Raw genomic sequence first — 23,810 nt, 5'->3', positions numbered from 1 at the left:
CTCCAGTTCCTGGCAGGAGGTTTCAGCCAGTGGCCGTGTTTTTTATTCTGCCAGCACACATAGAAATGGGACTATAAAAGGCTAATCACCTTCCCCATATCCTCCCTTCTCACAGATTGGTTTTCAGAACGCGGTGCCCTGAAGAATTGTGGCTGACTCGCTGGGCAGAGCTACAGCGGGTGCCGGCCATTGTCAGACCGTATCCAAGCAGTGAGCGGGAGAAGTAGGAATAAATAAAATGTCACTTTGTAGAGACTGATCCACTTATGTTTCAACTAGATTAGGGCAATCAATCTGCAAACAAGAACTCTTACCTGAAACCAGCTGCTGGCCAGCAAGTCCTACAGGGACCATCCCGAGATTATTCATGGCCGTAGCCCAAGCCGTTGGGTCTGTAACCGACATGGTGAGGTGCGTTGCATCGATAGCTATACTTCCCATGGCATCAGCTGCTGCAGACAGGAGGAGAAGACACATAAAACAAAACTGGCAATGGGGAAAGACCAGAGAGAAATCTATTTTGGCAAAGGTTTCAGCTCATGTGGCCTGGCTTTACAGGATTTTTAGTTTAGTTTATGGAGGCCGTTGTAATTTATAACATTTGCATGAGCAAAGTGCTAAATAAATCAGACAGAGCGCTGTGTGTTGGGACTAAATAGGTCCAAAGATAAAAATGCACAGGACAAAGAACATTCCAACGACGAACAAAGCCACAGAGGTTGTCCTCGAGCTTCACTACAGAACTGGAAAGCAAATCACACAAACCTAGTAATGAGAGATAAGTCGTTAACGCCACGTTTTACTACAACTTCCTGGCGCACGGACCTTTGAGGACTATTGGTGAACACCCCCGTGGGAATTGTGATGGTGGTCATGTTGGTTTGTCATTCAGATTATTTATGCTTTAGTGCTACAAATTTGTCATCATGGAAAACTCAATTTCACTCCTCTGAGGTAAGCCAGCAAATGCTGTGTATTATAACGCATCCCATAAACTCAGAAGAAAAAACAGTGGACACATGGAGGCTGTATTAGAACTACGAGCCATTGGTGGGCTTACTGTGACGGAGTATTAGTAATGTAACACATCTTAATTATATTTTTGGTACAGTTGCCTCTACAGCTAATGAAAGTGATGGTATCCTGATCGATAGTGATCTAAGCAATGCAGCCAATTATTAGCCCATTATTGGGCTCCATGTTCATCTGTGGCACAAGCAACTGGGGCCCATAACAGGCTGCTGCGAATACATAATAAGAAAATATGGCGAACAGAACCATGACTGCAAGGGATTACGTGGGAGAGGGAACGTAGATGAGTGTTGTAGTCACTGAAGCATTTGTGCACTTCACCCGCTAGAAGAGGTGGGTTTTCAGGTTGTTTTTGAAGCTTTAGATGATGGGAGAGTGTGATGTATTGGGGTAGTTAGTCTGATTAATGGTATATACTTGTCAGCTTCCAGGCAGTCCCACTAATCGATTATTATGGGTGTCACCAACTGGGGAGCAAGCAACTATGGTGACAACCATGTGACTGGCACCTTATAGAAGCTTTATTTGTGCACAGTTACAATACTAAGCCTCCATCTCCCCCATCATGAATGATAGACGCATAAGTGGACTTCCTTGCCTTGATTCCAATTTTGACCCCATTTTCCATAATTTCATTTGGCTGTCAATAGTAATAAGGCCTATTTTCTTACTTCTAAATAAATTCACCGGATTTTTTTTTAAAAAATGTAGTAATTGATAAAAATAAATGGAAAAGGTGTGTGATGGTGATGTGAACAACTGAAAGTGATTTCCTACACGGAATATACAAATGGATGTGTTACACAGTGATCATTAGGGACAGTTGACTGTGTCCGTCAATACAAAAAGATCCTTATTTTAGCTTTTCAAATGTCCTTTTGAAGCAAAAAAAAGTAACAGACAACTTTACAGGTGGCAAAGGCAAGCAGTGATCAGTAACAATCCTGTCAAACTTCACAAGCATTTCATGGAACAAATGTTTTGGACTGACTCAGCTCACAGTTAAATGATTGACTAAAGAAGTCTTGGGAAAACGAACTTGAGACACAAGTTCCTTGGTTTTGCATGTGTTTTCTTATTTGTTCTGATATGTGTCTTCACACTTGTCAAAATAAAGTTATCATAAAACTGGTGAGTAACATCTCACGCACATCCATCTGTCACAGAATGCAGCAGCCCCTGTGTGCCTTTGTATTACGTGTGCGCAGTCAAGTAGGACATTTCTTAATAAAAACAGTCATTTTAATGTTATTGGTTTTTTTTTATTTCAATAAATTTTTATTGAGTTTTCAAAATTCAATACAAACAGCCACCTGCCAACATGGCTGGCGGAACCACATAACTAACGGAGGATATCTGTGCAATATATATCAATAACACTGTGATCTCAGCTTTTCCATCAAGTAATCATGTATTGTAATTAACTTTTGAATATTAAGCAATAAACATAATGTATTGGATGAAGAGGCAATATGAACTATTACTCCATAATAACACCCAAACTCAACATGTGCATGGTCACATAGGCGCTGGAGATTCCATCATTACTTTTCTAATTCTCGTCCTGTCTCAATGAAGTGGGGTGGACATAGGACGGTCTAACCAGGGATCCCATATGCAGGAGATTATATTCTTAGCTGCTAAGGACTGAGCCAAAGATAATTCAAGTTGACAAATTACATTACTTCTTTCAACCACTTCTCTAATAGTAGATACATTCTGATCTTTCCATTTAGCCACGAGAATTAATCTAGCCGCAAAATGACGAGAATTAATCTAGCCGCAAAATGTGAGTTAGGGAACCTGTAAGGTCAAAAGGAACCTTATCTGTGCCAATGTGAAATACCAGTAAGCTGGGGTCCAATAATATCTGCATCCCGAGAACCTTTTTAATAAGATCGGCTACCTCCTCCCAAAACTTAGTGACTATGGGACAAAACCACCACAGCTGACTCAATGTACCTTTCTACCCACATCCTTTCCAACACAGTGAGGACTGATTTGGAACAAAATGAACTAGTTTTGCTGGCCACTGGTACCATCGTAGGTGTATCTTTTTCAAGTGTTCAAGATGGTTTATACACGAGGACACACATTGTACCTCTCCCAAACCCATCCTCCAATCGTCCGGTTCCAGGGATATGCCTAATTCCAACTCCCAGTGCTTCATATACGGTAGTTTATCAACTAAGTCTATCTCATTCAGAGCTTTGTATAAAATTGAAACCCCTTTAGAATTAGATTCCGGGCGTAGAATATAACTATTAGCCTGGTGTTCTATGGGGAGAGTGAAAAATACAGATTGTGGGAAGGTCTGGTGAGGTGTCGAAGTTGTAGGTATTGGTAAAAATGACACCGAATGCCTGGAAATTTTGAAATTTTGCTGTTAATCGATCGAAGGGGAAGACCAACAAATTGTCCTAATGTTATGTTGAATTTACAGACCATATTCTTACTAACTACATGGCAGAGATGTACTTTTTAGGTTATGCTCACATTATGGATAGACTCTTCATTAGAGGTATGCTTTCTAAATCGTACACACCTCTGATGGAAAGCCATGGTTATTGTATGACTAGATGGTGGCCCGATTCTAACGCATCGGGTATTCTAGAATATGTATGCAGTCTATTTTGGAAGATTTAATAATAATGCAATAATGCACCCCCCAATCCTGATATGTATGGTTCTCTCACCCCCAATCCTGATGTGCATGCTACCCCTCAACCCCCTATCCTAGTATGCATGGTCCCCTGACCCCCCAATCCTGGAATACATGGTCCTCTCACCCCCCAATCCTGGTATGCATGGTCCTCTTGCCTCTCTTTCCTGGTATGCATGGTCCTCTTACTCCCCTTTCGGGGTATGCATGGTCCCCTCAACCCCCCAATCCTGGAATGCATGGTCATCTTACCACCCAATCCTGGTATGCATGGTCGCCTCACCCCCTTTCCTGATATGCATGGTCCCCTCACCCCCCAATCCTGGTATGCATGGTCCTCTTATCCCCCTTTTGGGGTATACATGGTCCTCTCACCCCCAATCCTGGTATGCATGGTCCTCTCATCCCCCAATCCTGGTATGCATGGTCCCCTAACCCCCCTTTCTTGGTATGCATGGTCCCCTCACCCCCCTTTGCTGGTATGCATGGTCCCCTCACCCCCCAATCCTGGCATGCATGGTCCCCTCACCCCCCAATCCTGGTATGCATGGTCCCCTCACGCCCCTTTCCTGGTATGCATGGTGCCCTCACCCCGCTTTCCTGGTATGCATGGTCCCCTCACCAATAAGCAACGCGGCCCTGTATACCCAACCAATCACTGGCGCGGGCCTCTGTCTGCGACCAATCAGCAATGCGGGTGCCCCCCTCCTCCCACTCACCTCTCCACGCGGCCGGCATCGCAGTGTCAGTAATGTTTAGCGCTAAAGACCGTAGATGACGTAACTCTCGCGAGAGGGGACGTCATCAGCGGTATAAGCCGCCACTGGGACCGCGATGCCGGGCGCGTTGGAGAGAGAAAGAAAATAGTCTGAGGGCCGCCGGAAGGGGAGTATGTTTGTGTTTTTGCTTTTGTTACCCATGGCCACCTTCCGACGGCCTCCGATGTCCTTTCCACGCTCCCGGCCTCGCGTTCCCAGTAATGCTTCGCGGCTTATACCGCTGATAACGTTGCGCTATCGCTAGAGTGACGTCATCGTGGGTTTAAGTTGCAAAGCCTTACTGGGACCGCGAGGCCGGGCGGGTGGAAAGGACATTGGAGACCGTCGGTGATACTAGTTTTTTTTTAATCTTTTTAACGGAATAATCCCTGCGGCTGATTGAGCGCTGTCCCCGACTGCGCTGGCCGCTGATTGCAGGCACAGCTTACCATTAGAAACAGCTGCGTCTGTCGCTGATTGGTTGCGGCCTGGCGGGGGCCTGGCGGCCACGACCAATTAGCAGCCCGCGATTTCGGTTACAGACAGACACGATAAGGCGTTATATATATACAGTCATATGTAAAAGTTTGGGCACCCCTATTAATGTTAACCTTTTTTCTTTATAACAATTTTGTTTTTTGCAACAGGTATTTCAGTTTCATATATCTAATAACTGATGGACTCAGTTATATTTCTGGATTCAAATGAGGTTTATTGTACTAACAGAAAATGTGCAATCTGCAAAATTTGACCGGTGCAAAAGTATGGGCACCCTTATCATTTTCTTGATTTGAACACTCCAACTACTTTTTACTGACTTCCTGAAGCACTAAATTGGTTTTGTAACCTCATTGAGCTTTGAACTTCATAGCCAGGTGTATCAAATCATGAGAAAAGGTATTTAAAGTGGCCACTTGCAAGTAGTTTTCCTATTTGATTCTCCTATGAAGAGTGGCATCATGGGATCCTCAAAACAACTCTCAAATGATCTGAAAACAAAGATTATTCAACATAGCTTTTCAGGGGAAGGATACAAAAAGTTGTCTCAGAGATTTAACCAGTCAGTTTCCACTGTGAGGAACATAGTTAGGAAATGGAAGAACACAGGTACAGTTCTTGTTAAGCCCAGAAGTGGCAGGCCAAGAAAAATATCCGAAAGGCAGAGAAGAAGAATGGTGAGAACAGTCAAGGACAATCCACAGACCACCTCCAAAGACCTGCAGCATCATCTTGCTGCAGATGGTGTCACTGTGCATCGGTCAACAATACAGCGCATGCATAACGCCTTTTTGTATGACCAAACAACTCAATCTTTGTTTCATCAGTTCACAGGACCTTCTTCCAAAATGTAACTGGCTTGTCCAAATGTGCTTTTGCATACCTCAGGCGACTCTGTTTGTGGCGTGCTTGCAGAAACGGCTTCTTTCGCATCACTCTCCCATACAGCTTCTCCTTGTGCAAAGTGCGCTGTATTGTTGACCGATGCACAGTGACACCATCTGCAGCAAGATGATGCTGCAGGTCTTTGGAGGTGGTCTGTGGATTGTCCTTGACTGTTCTCACCATTCTTCTTCTCTGCCTTTCGGATATTTTTCTTGGCCTGCCACTTCTGGGCTTAACAAGAACTGTACCTGTGTTCTTCCATTTCCTTACTATGTTCCTCACAGTGGAAACTGACTGGTTAAATCTCTGAGACAACTTTTTGTATCCTTCCCCTGAAAAGCTATGTTGAATAATCTTTGTTTTCAGATCATTTGAGAGTTGTTTTGAGGATCCCATGATGCCACTCTTCATAGGAGAATCAAATAGGAGAACTACTTGCAAGTGGCCACTTTAAATACCTTTTCTCATGATTTGATACACCTGGCTATGAAGTTCAAAGCTCAATGAGGTTACAAAACCAATTTAGTGCTTCAGGAAGTCAGTAAAAAGTAGTTGGAGTGTTCAAATCAAGAAAATGATAAGGGTGCCCATACTTTTGCACCGGTCAAATTTTGCAGATTGCACATTTTCTGTTAGTACAATAAACCTCATTTGAATCCAGAAATATAACTGAGTCCATCAGTTATTAGATATATGAAACTGAAATACCTGTTGCAAAAACCAAAATTGTTATAAAGAAAAAAGGTTAACATTAATAGGGGCGCCCAAACTTTTACATATGACTACATATATATATATATATATATATATATATATATATATATATATAACAGTTTTTTTTCTTTTAAACCATTTCAGAGTTTACAGGTTGAAAAAAAAGACAAGTCCATTGAGTTCAGGTTATAACCTAACACGTTGATCCAAATGAAGGCAAAACCCAATGTTCATTGCCCCATATTAGGCAAACAATTCCTTCCCAACTCCACATGCAACAATCAAACTAGTTCCCTGGATCAACGCCCCATCACAGAATCTAGTACCCATAACCTTATATTTTTTCATGAAAGGTATCCAAGCTCATCTTGTACTTTTGCAGTGAAACGACATCATGTGTCTCACTGCTCTTACAGTAAAAGATCGCTGTCTGTGATGGTTAAAACTTCTTTCTTGCAGACATAGAAACTGCTCTATTGTCATGGTCGCAAGCCTATGTGTACAAAGATCATTAAAAAGATCTCTTAACTGCCTCCTCACATATTTGTACACTGTAAAAAGATCGCCTCTAAGCCTTCGTTTTCCCAAACTGAATAACCCCAAGTAGTATAACCTATTTTGGTATTTGTAGTCCACCCATTCCCTTAACCATGGTCACTCTTTGCACTTGCTCTAGTTCAGCTGTATCCTTCTTGTAAACTCGAGACCAAAATTGTACACAATATTCTAAGTGTGACTGCACTACTGATTTGCATAGAGGCAAAACCATATTCTGGCCATGGACTTCTACAGTGGCATATAAAAGTTTGGGCACCCCTTGTCAAAATTTATTTTATTGTGAACAGAAAAGCAAGTTAAATATGAAACATGGATTTTTATGATAACTCACCATAAAATCCTTTTCTCCGAGACGCTCATTGGGGGACACAGATACTCTGGGTGTATGCTTCTGCCGCTAGGAGGCTGACACTAAGTGAAACAAAGAGGTTAGCTCCTCCTCCGCCGTATACACCCTCGCCCCTATTGCAGGCGGAAATCAGTATGGTGACAAAGCAGTAGGAGGACAATAAAATCAGCCTTAATACAGGTACAACATGTCCACATAACACCACCCTTATAACAAATAAGTCAATGTATATTAAACAAAACAAGAGCCAACTGGCTAATAGGGTGGGTGCTGTGTCCCCCAATGAGCGGCGGAGAAAAGGATTTTACGGTGAGTTATCACAAAAATCCATGTTTCTCCTTCGCCTCATTGGGGGACACAGATACTGTGGGACGTCCTAAAGCACTCCCTGGGTGGGAGATTCACTCACCGATCCAAGCTACATGCACCTCTTGTTTAAAGGTGCGCCACTACTGCTTGAAGAATCCTTCTACCCAGGTTCGCATCCGCCGAGGCCTGAGTATGGATATTATACTGTTTGGCAACTTGTGCAGGCTGGACCAGGTTGCTACCTTGCAAACCTGCTCCATTGAAGCCTGGTGCCGAAGCGCCCAAAAGGCACCCACTGCCCGAGTAGAGTGTGCTCTGATCCCTGCTGGAATTGGCATGCCTCTAATGCGGTAAGACTCCTGAATAGTCAAACGAATCCATCTGGCTATGGTCGATTTTGAGACAGCGAGTCCCTTCCTGCACCCCTCAGGGAGCACAAACAGTGTGTCCGTCTGACGAAAGGGTGCCGTCCTCGACACGTACCTCCGGAGGGCTCTTACCAGGTCTAACGTGTGAAGAGCCTTTTCCACACGGTGAACCGGTGCTGGACAAAATGAAGGCAAGACATCTTCATTAATGTGAAAAGAGGACATGACTTTCGGCAGAAAAGGAGGGGCTGGTCTGAGTACCACCTTATCGTTATGGAAAGTGATGAACAGAGCTTGGCAGGATAGGGCCGCCAGCTCTGAAACCCGCCTGATAGAAGTGATGGCCACTAGGAACACCACTTTCCAGGAAGGTACCTCAAAGAGATATCCTGAAGCGGTTCAAATGGAGCTTCCTACAGAACACTTAGGACCAGGTTAAGGTCCCAGGCGTCCATAGGCGCCTTATAGGGAGGTACCAAGTGGGAGACTCCCTGGATGAATTTCTTCACCTGCAAATTGGTCGCAACTCTGCGCTGGAACAGGATGGATAAGGCCGATCTTTGTCTCCTGAGGGAACTTGGGGCCAAGCCCAAGTCTAGGCCCAACTGGAGAAAAGCCAAGATGTTGGGGATCGAGAATCTCAGTGGAGAAACACCGCGGCCTCGACACCAAGCAAAGAACACCTTCCAGGAGTGGAAGTAAATTCGTGCTGAAGCAGGCTTCCGGGTGCCAACCATTGTGGCGACCACCTTGCTCCCAAACCCTGCCTGGGTTAGAAATCAAGATTCAACGGCCATGCCATCAAACACAGGGCCCCTGAGTTCGGGTGGCAAATTGGCCTTTGAGAAAGCAGCTGTGAGCGCTCTGGCAGGCGCCAAGGAAAGTCGGCGAGCAGCTGCATTAGATCTACGTACCACGCTTGACGGGGCCAGTCTGGGACCAGCAGAATTGTCGGAACCCCTTCCATCTTGATCTTCTTGATGACCCTCGGCAGTAGTGGCAGCGGGGGGAAATAGATATGGGAGGCGAAACTGGTTCCATGGCAGAACCAACGCGTCCACAGCGATTGCCTGTGGGTCACTGGCCCGAACGACATATGTGGGCACCTTGGCGTTAACTCTGGACGCCATCAGGTCCACGTCCGGAGTTCCCCACAGCTGACAAATCTGCTGGAAGACTTCGGAATGTAGAGACCACTCTCCAGAAGCAAGACCCTGCCGGCTGAGAAAGTCTGCCGCCCAATTTTCCACACCCGGGATGTGTACAGCCGAAATCACCGAGTGGTTTGCTTCGGCCTACTGAAGAACGTGCCCCACCTCGCGCATGGTTGCTCTGCTGCGGGTGCCCCCTTGGTGATTTATGTAAGCCACCGCCGTGGCGTTGTCCGATTAAATTCAGACAGGGCGGCCTGCTAGAAAGTGATGAAACCTTTGCAGGGCCAGCCGAATTGCTCATATCTCCAACAAGTTGATCGGGAGGCGTGCCTCCTGTGGCGACCACCGTCGCTGGGTTGTGTGGTGGCGAAACACCGCTCCCCAGCCGAGGAGACTGGCGTCGGTTGACGTCACCAACCAATGGTCTGGGGGGAAAGATTTCCCCTGGGTTAGAGAGGAACTGGTTAACTACCATCCGAGCGACTGCCTGACTTGAGAGGACAGTCGGCATCGCCGATCGAGCGTGAAAGGATTCTTGTCCCAGGCTGACAAGAGGGCGTGCTGCAGGGGGCGAAGATGGAACTGGGCGAACGGTATCGCTTCCATTGATGCCACCATTTTCCCTAGAATCCTCATCCGGGATCGGATGGTATGAGGGACTGGTTGGCGAAGTGTCCGGACTCCCTGCCGGAGAGGTAGCGCTTTTTCCTGAGGGAGAATTACCAACCCTCGGCTTGTGTCGAAGATCATTCCTAAGAAGGAAATCCTCTGAGCTGGCACAAGGGATGACTTCTTCGCATTGACCAACTACCCTAAGCGGGCAAGAGTATCTAGCGTGATGCTGACATTTTCCTCGCATGCCCGTATTGATGGGCCCTTGCCCAAGAGGTCATCCAAGTATGGCAAGACGACTATGCCTCGAGAGTGCAGTATGGCCATGACAACTGCCATAACCTTTGTGAACACTCTGGGAGCCGTGGCTAGCCCGAAGGGTAGCGCTACGAACTGAAAATGTCGACCCCTGATGGCAAAGCGTAGGAACCTCTGATGAGGAGGAAAAATGGGAATAAGCAGATATGCGTCCTGGATGTCGATCGAGGCAAAGTATTCTCCCTGCTCCATGGTCGATATGACCGAACGGAGAGACTCCATCCGGAAATGTCTGATCCTGATGACTTTGTTCAGAAGCTTCAGGTCCAAAACAGGCCTGACAGATCCGTCCTTTTGGGAATCGCAAACAGGTTGGAATAGAAGCCCTGAGCTCCTTCGTGTTCCGGCACTGGAACAATGACTCCGTTTTGCTGGAGCGATTTAATGGCTCCTAATAGAGCATTTGCCTGGGTATCCACCCTGGGCCGATGAGACAGAAAAACCGTCTTGGAGGGTATCTGACAAATTCTATTTTGTAATCTGAAGCCACCAACTCCTTTACCCATGCGTCGTGTGCGACCTTGACCCAGACGTGGTGAAACCAGAGTAGGCGACCGCCCACCTTGCTGGGGTCGTCTTGTAAGCGCCTCGAGTCATTTGGCTGAAGATCTTTGAGATCTGGATCCCCTCGATCTGGGCTGTTGAGTACGCATTCTCCCCAATGGGTTGGCTTTATCCAAATAGGCGGCTGAACTGATAAGGCAGGGAAGTCAAGGACTTCTTGGAATTAGAATCGGCTCGCCATGTCTTTAACCATAGAGCTCTTCTAATAGAAATTGCATTAGCTGCAGCAAGTGCCGAGCAATTGGCCGCATCCAAAGATGCATTGATTATATAGTCTCCGGCCAGCGCCATCTGACTCGCGACCTCCGATATTTCTGCAGGTAGATCTCGCTCCTGCGCTACCATGTTTAATGATTCTGACCATGAGATCATAGCCTTGGCTACCCAAGTTGCTGCGAACGAGGGAGTGCTAAGCTCTCTATGAGGCGGTCCGTGGGATCCTTAATAGAGGAAACACTAGGTACGGATAAAAGGGTTTTAGTGGCTAGGCGCGAAAACCGGTGTATCCACCATCGGGGATTCCATCCATTTTTTACAGAGATACGGAGCAAACGGATACTCTGTTTTGAGTGCCTTTTGACCCGAGAAACGCCTGTCTGGACGTTCTCTGTGAGGCTGCACTATGTCCTCAAACTCCGGGTGAGGGGAAAAAATTCTGTGCGGGCGCTTCACTCGCTTAAATGCCACTTTATGCCCCGTAGCCGCTGCGGGATCATCCTCAATCCCCAGGGTCTGAATGACGGCTTCTATGAGGCTGTCCCCTGTTTCACGTGACCCTGGAGTGTCCAGGTCAAGGGGCTCGTCCGAGTCGGAATCTGAGGTCTGCTCGCTATCAACCACTGGTGACTGGGAGCGAGAAGCAGAGCTTACGGATGCCAAGGCACCGGATGGACTGGGCGACACCGTGTGGATTTGTTTCCTCCGGGTCTGCCTGAAGTGAGAGCGGCCACTGCAGGCCAGAGGCTCTTGTGAGGTGGAGGACCCCTCTAAGGTCGGCGAGCCATTGTCCCTGCCCCTATCTGGGGCTTGACGGGACTCTATTGCTCTTGTAAGCGACACCATGGACTGTGACAGTGATAGGGCCCACTCCTGGGGATTTGACACATTGGTCATGGTCGCAGGGGAGGGCTCCTGGGCGCGTTCGGATTCACAGGCTTCGCATAATCGCTTGCTCTGCGCCCACGGAAACGCAGTCCGACAAGAGATGCATGCAGCGTAAAAGAACATGTGCGTCTTTGCTTTTTCGGACATGCTGTATCTGTCCGCTGCTGGGGAGGGGGGAGGAGGTAGCACCTAGTTTTCCCTGTAGCGTGGCCTCTCGGGCAGCACTTACCCCAATCCTGCGCCCCCCCCCCCGTCCTGGACGCTTCTACCTTCAAGTCGTGTGCCAGCAGCTGTGGGAGTGAGCCACCAGCATATAAAAAAAACGCTCTAGGGGCGGTACTTCCGTTCTGCGGTCTAGCTGTGCTCCGAAGCCGGGGTCTACATTTCTTCGCCGCCGCCCAGTGCGTGGCGGGCCGCCGGAAGTGACGCACGGCCCGGAGGCGGGACTTCCGGCCGCGGCTTAGCACCGGCCAAACCTGGTGACAGGTTCCCTTTAATAGAGAATTGCATGGGATTTTCTTGTGGAAATACTGTAAACAAAACAACATTTAACACATTAGGTGATTGTCCCTCATCCTCTTCTTTCACCCAGATTATTTTTGAGTGGTCCAACACTATAATTTTTGAGTCTTACTATTTATGTAGGTAAAGACAATTTTTGGAATACTTTTACTCTCTTTGGAAAAAAGTCTCTTTCATTCTTTGCTGCCTTGTTTTTTTAACACAAATTTATTTTTCTCTCTAAAATTAATTAATGCCTCGTCACTACCTTCTTGCTTTTATTCTTTTATTGTGCCCCTTAGAGCTCTACATAGTGGTTTTCTCCTCTTTCTAACCTGTTTATTCCCATAAGTTATATATTGTGCATAGGACCTACGCAGGATGCTTATATATGTATCTCATTTTGTTTGTGTAATTTTATTTTTGTGGTCATTGTTTCAGTATATTGAAATAAAACTATCCCTTTGTCAATGGAAAGCAGCTTTCCTGAAGTTTTGTAGCCCAAACCAGTTTATGAAATATTGGTGTACTACTTTATAAAATATAGTAAAACATTTTTTGAAAAGAAAAAAAAAAAAACATACTTCCATATACCAGCCAAACACACGCATAAAGACAATCTCTTGGCCTCTGTTGGTTTAATGGAACCCTATTGTAAATGTTTGGAATATATTCTGGGTGGTTTTTCCCAAAATATGTGGCAATATATAATTAACATTTAGCATATGAGAACATACTGTGGAGCCTGCATAAAAAAAATAAAAATAATTCCCGTCTGCTCCTTGCATAACTATGGCATAGCTCAATAACTGAGATCTTAAACATTGTACCTACAGAATCCTATCCATCCTGTACACTTGTGTGCCTTCATCATGGATATCATAAATTTTGTGAGCAAAATTAGAAATATGACATGCTGAAAGGCTTATGTCACAGGAACTATCCTTGCTTCGGAGGAAGACCACATTGAGTACTTACAAGTAGATGCTTCCCTGCTACATGATAATATGGTGGCAATGCAGATGCTACTAGGATGAATTCTACATTGTTATACAAAGGGTCATCACACATCACGAGACATCACTGATAGTACAACTTTCACACTAGAAGCTTCATCAGTCTCCACACTCCTCTAGCACTGGGTGTCATACACACATATAATTATAGATTAGAATAATTGTGAAACACCGCTTGATTTCTTACCTGTAGCCATTGTTTTTGCAGGGCCTTTCTGCAGCTGTTCGGTGCTTTCAACTATGGATACAGCTCTTAATGCATTGTTATCACTTTGAGACATGAAAGTCTTTTTGTTAATTGAAGAGTCCACCAGCAACTTGCTAAATTCTAAATGGAGAGAAAAGAAAAAAAGGAGAGAGAAATGAAGCACAAAAACGTGTTAAGTGTTTACACCGTCTGAAAACATAAAAGACGTGTCTGAGCCATCTGGCGCATGAGAATGTCACAACTGTGATACTTCTGGGACATTAACTTTTCCTTCATTTTAAGCTACTGTTCAGCGGCCGGTACCTGAATTTGTACTGACTTAGCGGTCACTGTGTCTGCCGATGACCTGCACAGAAATAATACTCACCTATAATTTTTTTTTTTCTTGACAAGACAAGAGTGGCTCTGATCGTTTTCTCCTACTCTTTAAAGGCAACGCAAGAAAGTCACGAGACATCTGCCAGATTGGGATACCATGTACCCACACAAGGAAAGTACTATGGTACCAGAAGATCTATTTATGCAGAAAACTGGCGTAACTTCATTCATCGTGAACTATGCCATTATATTTAGACATGTAATTCATGCATCACCAATACGTAAAAGGATATTGACGCCATCATCTTTCTCATAGGTTATTTTCTAATTAATGTGGTAAGTACTGGGCCCACAAAAACACCTTGTGGGCTTGCGCAATCCTACACAGGACTTAAGGTGCTTTGACACCGAAAGATCATTCTGAATGAGCGCTCGTTTCACGATTACCGGTATCTTGCCGTGTCACCAAGCTGACGATCACTTAAGGAACAGCAAAATACTCGTTCATCAGGAGACATTTTCTTCTGTGCAACACAAAAGATCTTCGTTATGCATGGTTTTTGGTTGTGTGTATAGAGAACCTGCAATGTTGTGAACAATGGCAGCCTGTGCACGTAGGGAGTGTGGTCTGCCTCTGTAAACAGGCCATTAATTGACAGGCGATCAGCAAAAAGTTGGTTAACGGTTGTTTAGTGCTGCCGGTTGTTAGGTGTAAAGGCACTTTGTCTAACTCCATATAAGGCTATGTGCACACATATGCAAAAAATTTCTGCATAAAAACAGGACTCCTTCCCAAAAAACGTGAGTTTTTGCCGTGATTTTGCCGCGTTTTTTGCCGTGATTTTTTTTCATGCGTCCCCAGACACATAGGAAATAGCCAGAAATGCGGAATTTACCGCAAAATTAATGAGCATGCTGCGTTTTTTTACCACGAAGCGTTTTTTTCACGGTAAAAAACGCATCAATATACACAAAAAGTGCAAAATGCATTAAAACGAATGGGAAGCTTCTTTTAGCGTTTTCCCGTGGATTTTTTGGTAAATCCGCGGGAAAAACGTGAAAAAAAAACGCTGTGTGTGAACACAGCCTTAGCACTACACTGTGAATACACCCCCTCCACAAAAAAAACAAGTTGTTGAAGTCTTTGTATGCCATACAATGAAAGATATTATAATATGAGTAAAAATTTGAAAACCACAATAAACCGTTTTTCTATCATTGTTTTAAATTTGGAATAACCAAAACCAGTTTGATACAAATTTACAAAAACATATCTTTAAAACATAGCAATCATATTTCTCTGACGCAGAAAAGAAATGCGCTGTCTCAACCATTAAAGAGAATCTGCCATCAGATACAAGAAAAACCGGGTAGGGGGCTAAGTGCTATGGCTGACTATGTGAAACAGGTCCCCGGCCAGCTTCTCTCCACCCTGCTGCAGTCAACAGACAGGTCTCACCTTATATACGGCACATAGGGAAAGGCCTATGATAAAAACTAGATCAAGGCATGGTGAAGCCGGCCAGGGATATGACCGACTAGTTGCCCAGCGCTTCAAAATATCTATACTCTGAAATGCTGCGACTTTCCAGTGCAAAGCATTCATTGCTACAATTGTGCAGCTACACTCTGATTCATGGTGTCTGTGGTTCAGGCAGCACAGTTAGGAGGACTGGTTTCCTTTAACCCCTTAGTGAATGAGCCAATTTTACCCTCAATGACAAGGTCACAATTTTTTTTTTTTTTTTAAATCTGACCAGTGTCACTTTATTCGGAAATAACTGTGGGACGCTTAAACAGATCCCAGTAATTCTGAGACTGTTTTTAGTGACATATTGTACAGGGTGGGCCATTTATATGGCTACACCTAAATAAAATGGGAATGGTTGGTGATAACTTCCTGTTTGTGTCACATTAGTATATGGGAGGGAATAACTTTTCAAGATGGATGATGACCATGACGGCCATTTTGAAGTCGGCCATTTTGGATCCAACTTTATAAATGGCCCAGCCAGGTGTATCCATATAAATGGCCCACCCTGTACTTCATGATGGTAGTAACATTTGTTCGATATGACTTGTGTTTATTTGTGAAAAAATCGATAATTTTGCGAAAATTTTAATATCGCAATTTCCAAACTTTTCTTTTTTATGCCATTATATCAGAAAGTTATGTCACAAAAAAATAGTTAAATCACATTTCCCACATATCTACTTTACATCTGCATCATATCTTAAACATATTTTTTTGTTAGTAAGTTAGAAGAGTTAAAAGTTTTTCAACAAAATTTACAAAACCTTTTTTTTTTAAGGGACCACATTACATTTGAAATACCCAAAAGTGACATCATTCTAAAAACTGCACCCCTCAAGGTGCTCAAAACCACATTCAAGAAGTTTATTAACTCTTCAGGGGCTTCACAGGAACTAAAGCAATATGGAAGGAAAAAAAAATGAACATTTTACTTATTTCCACAGAAAATTTACTTTAGCCCCATTTTTTTTTTATTTGTTCACAAAGGGTCATAGGAGAAAACGGACCCCAAAATTTGGGGGCTCGGAAGGGAAGGAACACAGTTTGACTTTTTGAATGCAAAACGATTACAGCAATACCAGATTTATATTTTTGTTATGTTTTGCTATTTTTTCACAATAAACAATATTTTACAAAAATTAGTTTGTTTTTGCATCATATTCTGAGAGCTGTAACTTTATTTTTTTGTTGAATGAGCCATACATATTAGGGTTTGTTTTTTTGCGGGATATTTTGGCGTTTTCATTTATACCATTTTTTTCACTTATGACTTTTTTATCGCTGTTTATTCAATTTTTGTGAGTCACTATGATGAAAAAGTGCCATTTTTGGGATTTTTTAAATTTTTTATGGCATTCGCCATACGGAATAAATAATGTATCAGTTTTATAGAGCGGGTTGTTTCAAAGGTGGCGATACCAATTATGGTGTGCATTTTGTGTGCTTTTTTTTTTTCTCGTTTTACACATTTCTCTTTTTTACTTACCACTGTGGGACATGTATAATTTATATTTTGATCACTAGTCTTATACACTGAAGTACTCATGCACTGCACTGTATGAGACTAGCTTATAGCTAGGTCTCACAGGTCACTGTACACTGGGGTCATCACATGCCCTCACGGTACCATGGTAACTGTTGGCACATGCAATTCTCATGGCGGTGGTCCGATTGTTACATAGGGCATTTTGTAACCCCCCTACAACTAATTAATTAGCGACATGGCATGGTGACAGCGGTATTTAAGAGGTAAATCAGTCCCAATCGGTCATAAAACCGACCGGGGCAGATACCGCAGGGTGTCCTCTGTCGTGTACAGCCGACACCCGTGGGAAATGCGGCCACCAGGCAGCGCTAGGCACATATTACTGATCGCGGTTTTAAAACGACAATCAGGAATAAGGCCCCTTTAAAACCGCCTTTTTAATGCGTATTGGCGGTTGTTAAGGGGTTAAAACAAACTGAAAAGATATTTTTTCCTGCCAAACATAGCAACGAAACAATAGGAGTAGGCCAAGCGACATTTTATGACACACAACTCAATGCACATTCAATGCGTTTATATTAATCATTCCAACCACCTCTGCCAGGACCAGGAATCCGCCTTTCCAAACGTTGTCACTATTCCCAGAATTGGCTGAACTACTGGTTTGCAGAAATGAAATAGCAACTTCAGAATCAGTATACAAAAGCCATAGAATGCTAATTATTTTAAATCATACTAACGGCTTATGATTGCAGCTTGCACACTTCTATACGGAGTATAATTTTATGTAGCACAAAAACAGATGCGCAATATGACTTCTCTGAGACCCACAAAACAAATCCAAATGGAAGGCTAACGCCGTCTCGCACACTAAATGCAGAGCACATATTACAGAAAGACAGAGTCTAATGCAGAAGCAAATCCCAAACCTGTAAGCACAACCATTGACTGCATCATTTTCATTCTCATAAGCATACAGGATTGAACATTTGTAATATCTTTTTCGGAAGGTCCAGAAGACAGAACATCATGCAAATGGAGCCATTTACACTGCTGGATTTCTATTCGCCGTTCTGCTCCATAAGAGGCTTTATAATACCCACTTTCTGTCTTTAAAAAAAAATCCAGTAACACTTTGTGGAGAAGTAAACTTGAAAATTGCCAAGTGCCCAGCAAAACGAACCCCCCCAATGCAATCCAAAGATAGTTTTAGGGGATGGTAGACTGAGGAATAATCCATCGTCACAGCTTCCAGTGCGGACAAGACCCATAGGTGCAACACAAAAATATTTCAATCCACTGATTGTTTCAGCATTACATATGATCGATGCAAAGGAGTCATGGGAAGCTGAATGTGATTAGCTTGAGCCAGGTTGGCCTTGGTCAGCTACCTGCTACGGCACATCATCACAGATCCTGGAGAGGGGAGTATTAAAGCCTAGTCACACTATTCACATGTTCCTGAGCAATTGTAAAAATAATGCCAATCATTAAGGACTTGGGTATTCTAGTTACAAGTAAACTGAGTCACAGTATTCAATGTCAAGCAGCAGCTGCAAAAGCAAACAAGATTTTAGGGTGTATAAAAAAAAAAAAAAAAAAGATATAAAATCCCTTGATCCCACGTATTATTACCCCTTTATAAAGGGTGAAGCCACATCTAGAATATGGGTTCCAGTTTTGGGCTCCACGTTTCAAACAGAATATTCAGGAGTTAAGAGTCAGTTCAAAGGTGGCAGCAAAATTATTGTAAGGGATGGAAGGACTCTCATTTGATGAGACCTTGGAAGAGTTGGGCTTGTTTAGCTTAGAAAAAAGACATCTCAGAGAAGATCTCACATGTGGTCGGTAAAGAGGACTTCCACATGACTTATTCCTTCCAAAGACTATACAAAGGACTAGGGGGCACTCATTACGGATGGAAGACGATTCCAACAGCTAAACGGGAAAGGGTTCTTTACAGTTAGAGCAGTCAGACTGTGGAATGCTCTACCACAAGAGGTATTAATGACAGACACTATAACAGCTTATTAAAAAAGGGCTGGATGATTATCCTGATACACATAACATTGTAGGTTATAAATAATTTAGTGACAAAATGTATAATTGCTGGAGAAAGTTTGAACTTGATGGACTCAGGTCTTTTTTCGACTTCTGTAACTATGAATGCATACAAAGAAAATCAATGCACCATAAAAATCATTGGTAAAACCCAATGAAGAAAAATTACAATAGTTATTGCAGAAAAATAATTAAAAATCAGCAATACAAAAAAAAAATCTTATAGGTAAAATGAATAACAGATTACTTTGTTACAATGGCATCTGGCAGTAAGTAGCAAAAAATCAACAAGATAATCATCAGTGCTTAAACACAACATCCGAGCCAGTTTACATGGTAAATGCTGTTCTGCCAATACTTTGTATTAATTAGTGCATTTACTTTGCTTCTTCATTGGGCGACACTGGTTCATTACTGGCTCACCTAAAAAGGCCACAAGAATCCGAGACTTTGTTGAGGGTCAAAAGGAGATGTAAAAACAAAAGACCAACTGGTGACCTAGCAAAGGGTCACGTATGCCATGAGAAAAGGCTAATACATGTTGATAGAAATATGTACCTGGCATGTCTGATTTCAGACTGCTGATCTTTTTGTTCTCAGCAAGATAAGCTGCCAGATGTGTCTGGCAGCAGCCCTCGTGTAGAGAACACAGGAGGTGTGAGATATCTGAAGGCAAAACTATCATTCAGCCGAAAGCCATCTATTGTGTATGGGCCTCTTAGGATAGTTCATCAATGTCAAGGATAGTTCATCAATGTCAAATCAGTGATGGTCAACAGGCCCACCGATCAGCTGTTTACAGCTCTGGTGCCAATTGAACAGAAGCAGAGTGGCAATTATCAGCAACAGCCACTACTCAGTGGATGGATCTGTGCCGTTCTGGCAGCACTCACTGCAAACATATGGCTCTGGGGTTGAAAACAGCTGCTCGGTAGGAGTGCCAGATCCCCACCAATAGGTCATCACTATCCCAAGGCTGGACCCCCTTATACCTTTGTATCATTCTCTACAATGTACAGACACTTTATTTCTCTACTTGCGCTCATAGTAGCTGCCTAACACTTCACACAATTATATGGAGTGCTTGACACATTTCATCCATGGGGATGAGTTTCATTTCTTGAATCTCATTTATATGTAGGCAGTAGGGCACTAATTATCGGCATAAATGCATGCTCTTGACTTATAATTATGATATATTCAATCTGATGTCCTGACCTGAAATGCTCTGGAACTGGATGGAAACATTTATTATAAAATAGAATATAAAATAATGATAAAAGTAAAGCTAATGAGGTAATTATGACAAGATGGCTGACTTACACTCACAATAAGTGGCAACATCTTATGCTATTATTTTTTACTTTGTATTATCAGTAGAATCTAAACTAGTCTTGAATGTAACTATACATTTCGGGAAACACAGTGATTTTTACTGTAGGAAACTCAAACAAATACTTTTTTTGGAATAAACAAAGAAAAAAAGTATTTTTCAATTGTTGCTTCTCTCCAAACAGAAGCATCAGAAGGACCTGACAAACGTTTTGGAGAGTCAAAACAATGCAATTTCTATGTTTCAAGACATCATACTTAATTCCTTGCACACGCAGTACATGTCTTTATAGGATATGAGTGAGTAGTCATAAGGTACGCCGAACTCACACAAGCAATTTCATTAAAATATTTTCCTAATAATATTTGTCAAGGTAGTATTACTATTATTATTAGTGAGAAAACAAGTCAATCATGGAAATGTTACAAGTGGCTTACAACGCAGGGTGATGCAATGCTTGTGCCGAGATTTTTAGATGAGTCGGGAGAATTAATACGACAAACCTGCAGGCCACTGATATTTTGGATGTGAGGTCAGCAGAACTACAGTATGGGTACGGACCTGTGATTAACTGTGTCAGAGCTACAGTATGGGTACGGACCTGTGATTGACTGTGTCAAAGCTACGGTATGGGTACGGACCTGTGATTGACTGTGTCAGGGATACAGTATGGGTACGGACCTGTGACTGACTGTCAGAGCTACAGTATGGGTACGGACCTGTGATTGACTGTGTCAGAGCTACAGTATGGGTACGGACCTGTGATTGACTGTGTCAGAGCTACAGTATGGGTACCAATCAATCAAATTTATTATCGCCAAGTACATATTACATATATACAAGGAATTCTTTGTGGCAAAGAGGCAACATAATATATAACAACAGATACAACAAGTAACATCTAACAAGACAGATACAGTATATAGTCTACACATGACGATTTAATTGTTGAACAGAGTGGATAGAAGCTGTTCATATGGCAGTTGGTTGGTACGGACCTGTGGTTGACTGTCAGAGCTACAGTATGGGTACGGACCTGTGATTGACTGTGTCAGGGATACAGTATAGGTACGGACCTGTGTCTGACTGTGTCAGAGCTACAGTATGGGTACGGACCTGTGATTGACTGTGTCAGAGCTACAGTATGGGCACTCTCCTGTGATTGACTGTCAGAGCTACAGTATGCGTACGGAACTGTGATTGACTGTCAGAGCTACGGTATGGGTACAGACCTGTGATTGACTGTCAGAGCTACAGTATGGGTATGGACCTGTGATTGACTGTGTCAGAGCTACAGTATGCGTACGGAGCTGTGATTGACTGTCAGAGCTACAGTATGCGTACGGACCTGTGATTGACTGTCAGAGCTACAGTATGGGTACGGACCTGTGATTGACTGTCAGAGCTACAGTATGCGTACGGACCTGTGATTGACTGTCAGAGCTACAGTATGGGTACGGACCTGTGATTGAATGTTTCAGAGCTACAGTATGGGTACGGACCTGTGATTGACTGTCAGAGCTACAGTATGGGTACGGACCTGTGATTGACTGTCAGAGCTACAGTATGCGTACGGACCTGTGACTGACTGTCAGAGCTACGGTATGGGTACGGACCTGTGATTGACTGTCAGAGCTACAGTATGGGTATGGACCTGTGATTGACTGTGTCAGAGCTACAGTATGCGTACGGAGCTGTGATTGAATGTGTCAGAGCTACAGTATGGGTATGGACCTGTGATTGACTGTGTCAGAGCTACAGTATGCGTACGGAGCTGTGATTGAATGTGTCAGAGCTACAGTATGCGTACGGAGCTGTGATTGAATGTGTCAGAGCTACAGTATGCGTACGGAGCTGTGATTGAATGTGTCAGAGCTACAGTATGGGTACGGACCTGTGATTGACTGTCAGAGCTACAGTATGGGTACGGACCTGTGATTGTGTCAGAGCTACAGTATGCGTACGGAGCTGTGATTGAATGTGTCAGAGCTACAGTATGGGTACGGACCTGTGATTGACTGTCAGAGCTACAGTATGCGTACGGACCTGTGATTGACTGTCAGAGCTACAGTATGGGTATGGACCCGTGATTGACTGTGTCAGAGCTACAGTATGGGTATGGACCTGTGATTGACTGTGTCAGAGCTACAGTATGGGTACGGACCTGTGATTGACTGTCAGAGCTACAGTATGGGTACGGACCTGTGATTGACTGTCAGAGCTACAGTATGGGTATGGACCTGTGATTGACTGTCAGAGCTACAGTATGCGTACGGAGCTGTGATTGAATCTGTCAGAGCTACAGTATGGGTACGGATCTGTGATTGACTGTGTCAGGGATACAGTATAGGTACGGACCTGTGTCTGACTGTGTCAGAGCTACAGTATGGGTACGGACCTGTGATTGACTGTCAGAGCTACAGTATGCGTACGGACCTGTGATTGACTGTCAGAGCTACAGTATGGGTACGGACCTGTGATTGAATGTTTCAGAGCTACAGTATGGGTACGGACCTGTGATTGACTGTCAGAGCTACAGTATGGGTACGGACCTGTGATTGTGTCAGAGCTACAGTATGCGTACGGAGCTGTGATTGAATGTGTCAGAGCTACAGTATGGGTACGGACCTGTGATTGACTGTCAGAGCTACAGTATGGGTACGGACCTGTGATTGACTGTCAGAGCTACAGTATGCGTACGGACCTGTGATTGACTGTCAGAGCTACAGTATGGGTACGGACACCTGTGATTGACTGTCAGAGCTACAGTATGGGTATGGACCCGTGATTGACTGTGTCAGAGCTACAGTATGGGTATGGACCTGTGATTGACTGTGTCAGAGCTACAGTATGGGTACGGACCTGTGATTGACTGTCAGAGCTACAGTATGGGTACGGACCTGTGATTGACTGTCAGAGCTACAGTATGGGTATGGACCTGTGATTGACTGTCAGAGCTACAGTATGCGTACGGAGCTGTGATTGAATCTGTCAGAGCTACAGTATGGGTACGGATCTGTGATTGACTGTGTCAGGGATACAGTATAGGTACGGACCTGTGTCTGACTGTGTCAGAGCTACAGTATGGGTACGGACCTGTGATTGACTGTGTCAGAGCTACAGTATGGGTACGGACCTGTGATTGACTGTATCAGAGCTACAGTATGGGTACGGACCTGTGATTGACTGTGTCAGAGCTACAGTATGGGTACGGACCTGTGATTGACTGTCAGGGATACAGTATAGGTACGGACCTGTGTCTGAGTGTGTCAGAGCTACAGTATGGGTACGGACCTGTGATTGACTGTGTCAGAGCTACAGTATGGGTACGGACCTGTGATTGCCTGTGTCAGGGATACAGTATAGGTACGGACCTGTGTCTGACTGTGTCAGAGCTACAGTATGGGTACGGACCTGTGATTGACTGTGTCAGAGCTACAGTATGGGTACGGACCTGTGATTGACTGT

The 23,810-nt window shown here is 43.9% G+C and overlaps 1 protein-coding gene across 8 annotated transcripts in view; it reads right to left on the bottom strand.

Annotated features, from left to right (window-relative positions):
• ENOX1 (ecto-NOX disulfide-thiol exchanger 1) overlaps positions 1-23,810 on the bottom strand; it is an 835,160-nt gene that overhangs the window by 306,408 nt on the left and 504,942 nt on the right. For 6 of the 8 annotated variants that reach the window (XM_073580298.1, XM_073580302.1, XM_073580300.1 and 3 more), the window contains 2 exons: positions 13,590-13,730; positions 315-452 (listed from right to left, as the gene is read on the bottom strand). In XM_073580298.1, the coding sequence (XP_073436399.1) occupies positions 315-452; positions 13,590-13,683 (232 nt within the window). In that variant the 5' untranslated portion in view covers positions 13,684-13,730. Of the gene's footprint in view, positions 1-314; positions 453-13,589; positions 13,731-23,810 lie in introns of those variants that run through there. The other 2 variants (XM_073580303.1, XM_073580304.1) reach the window with 2 other exon arrangements.

This window comes from Dendrobates tinctorius, unplaced genomic scaffold (assembly GCF_039654945.1).
Source record: "Dendrobates tinctorius isolate UK_male_01 unplaced genomic scaffold, ASM3965494v1 ptg000064l, whole genome shotgun sequence".
Taxonomy (NCBI): domain Eukaryota; kingdom Metazoa; phylum Chordata; class Amphibia; order Anura; family Dendrobatidae; genus Dendrobates; species Dendrobates tinctorius.
This window is presented reverse-complemented; position numbering and strand designations above follow the sequence as displayed.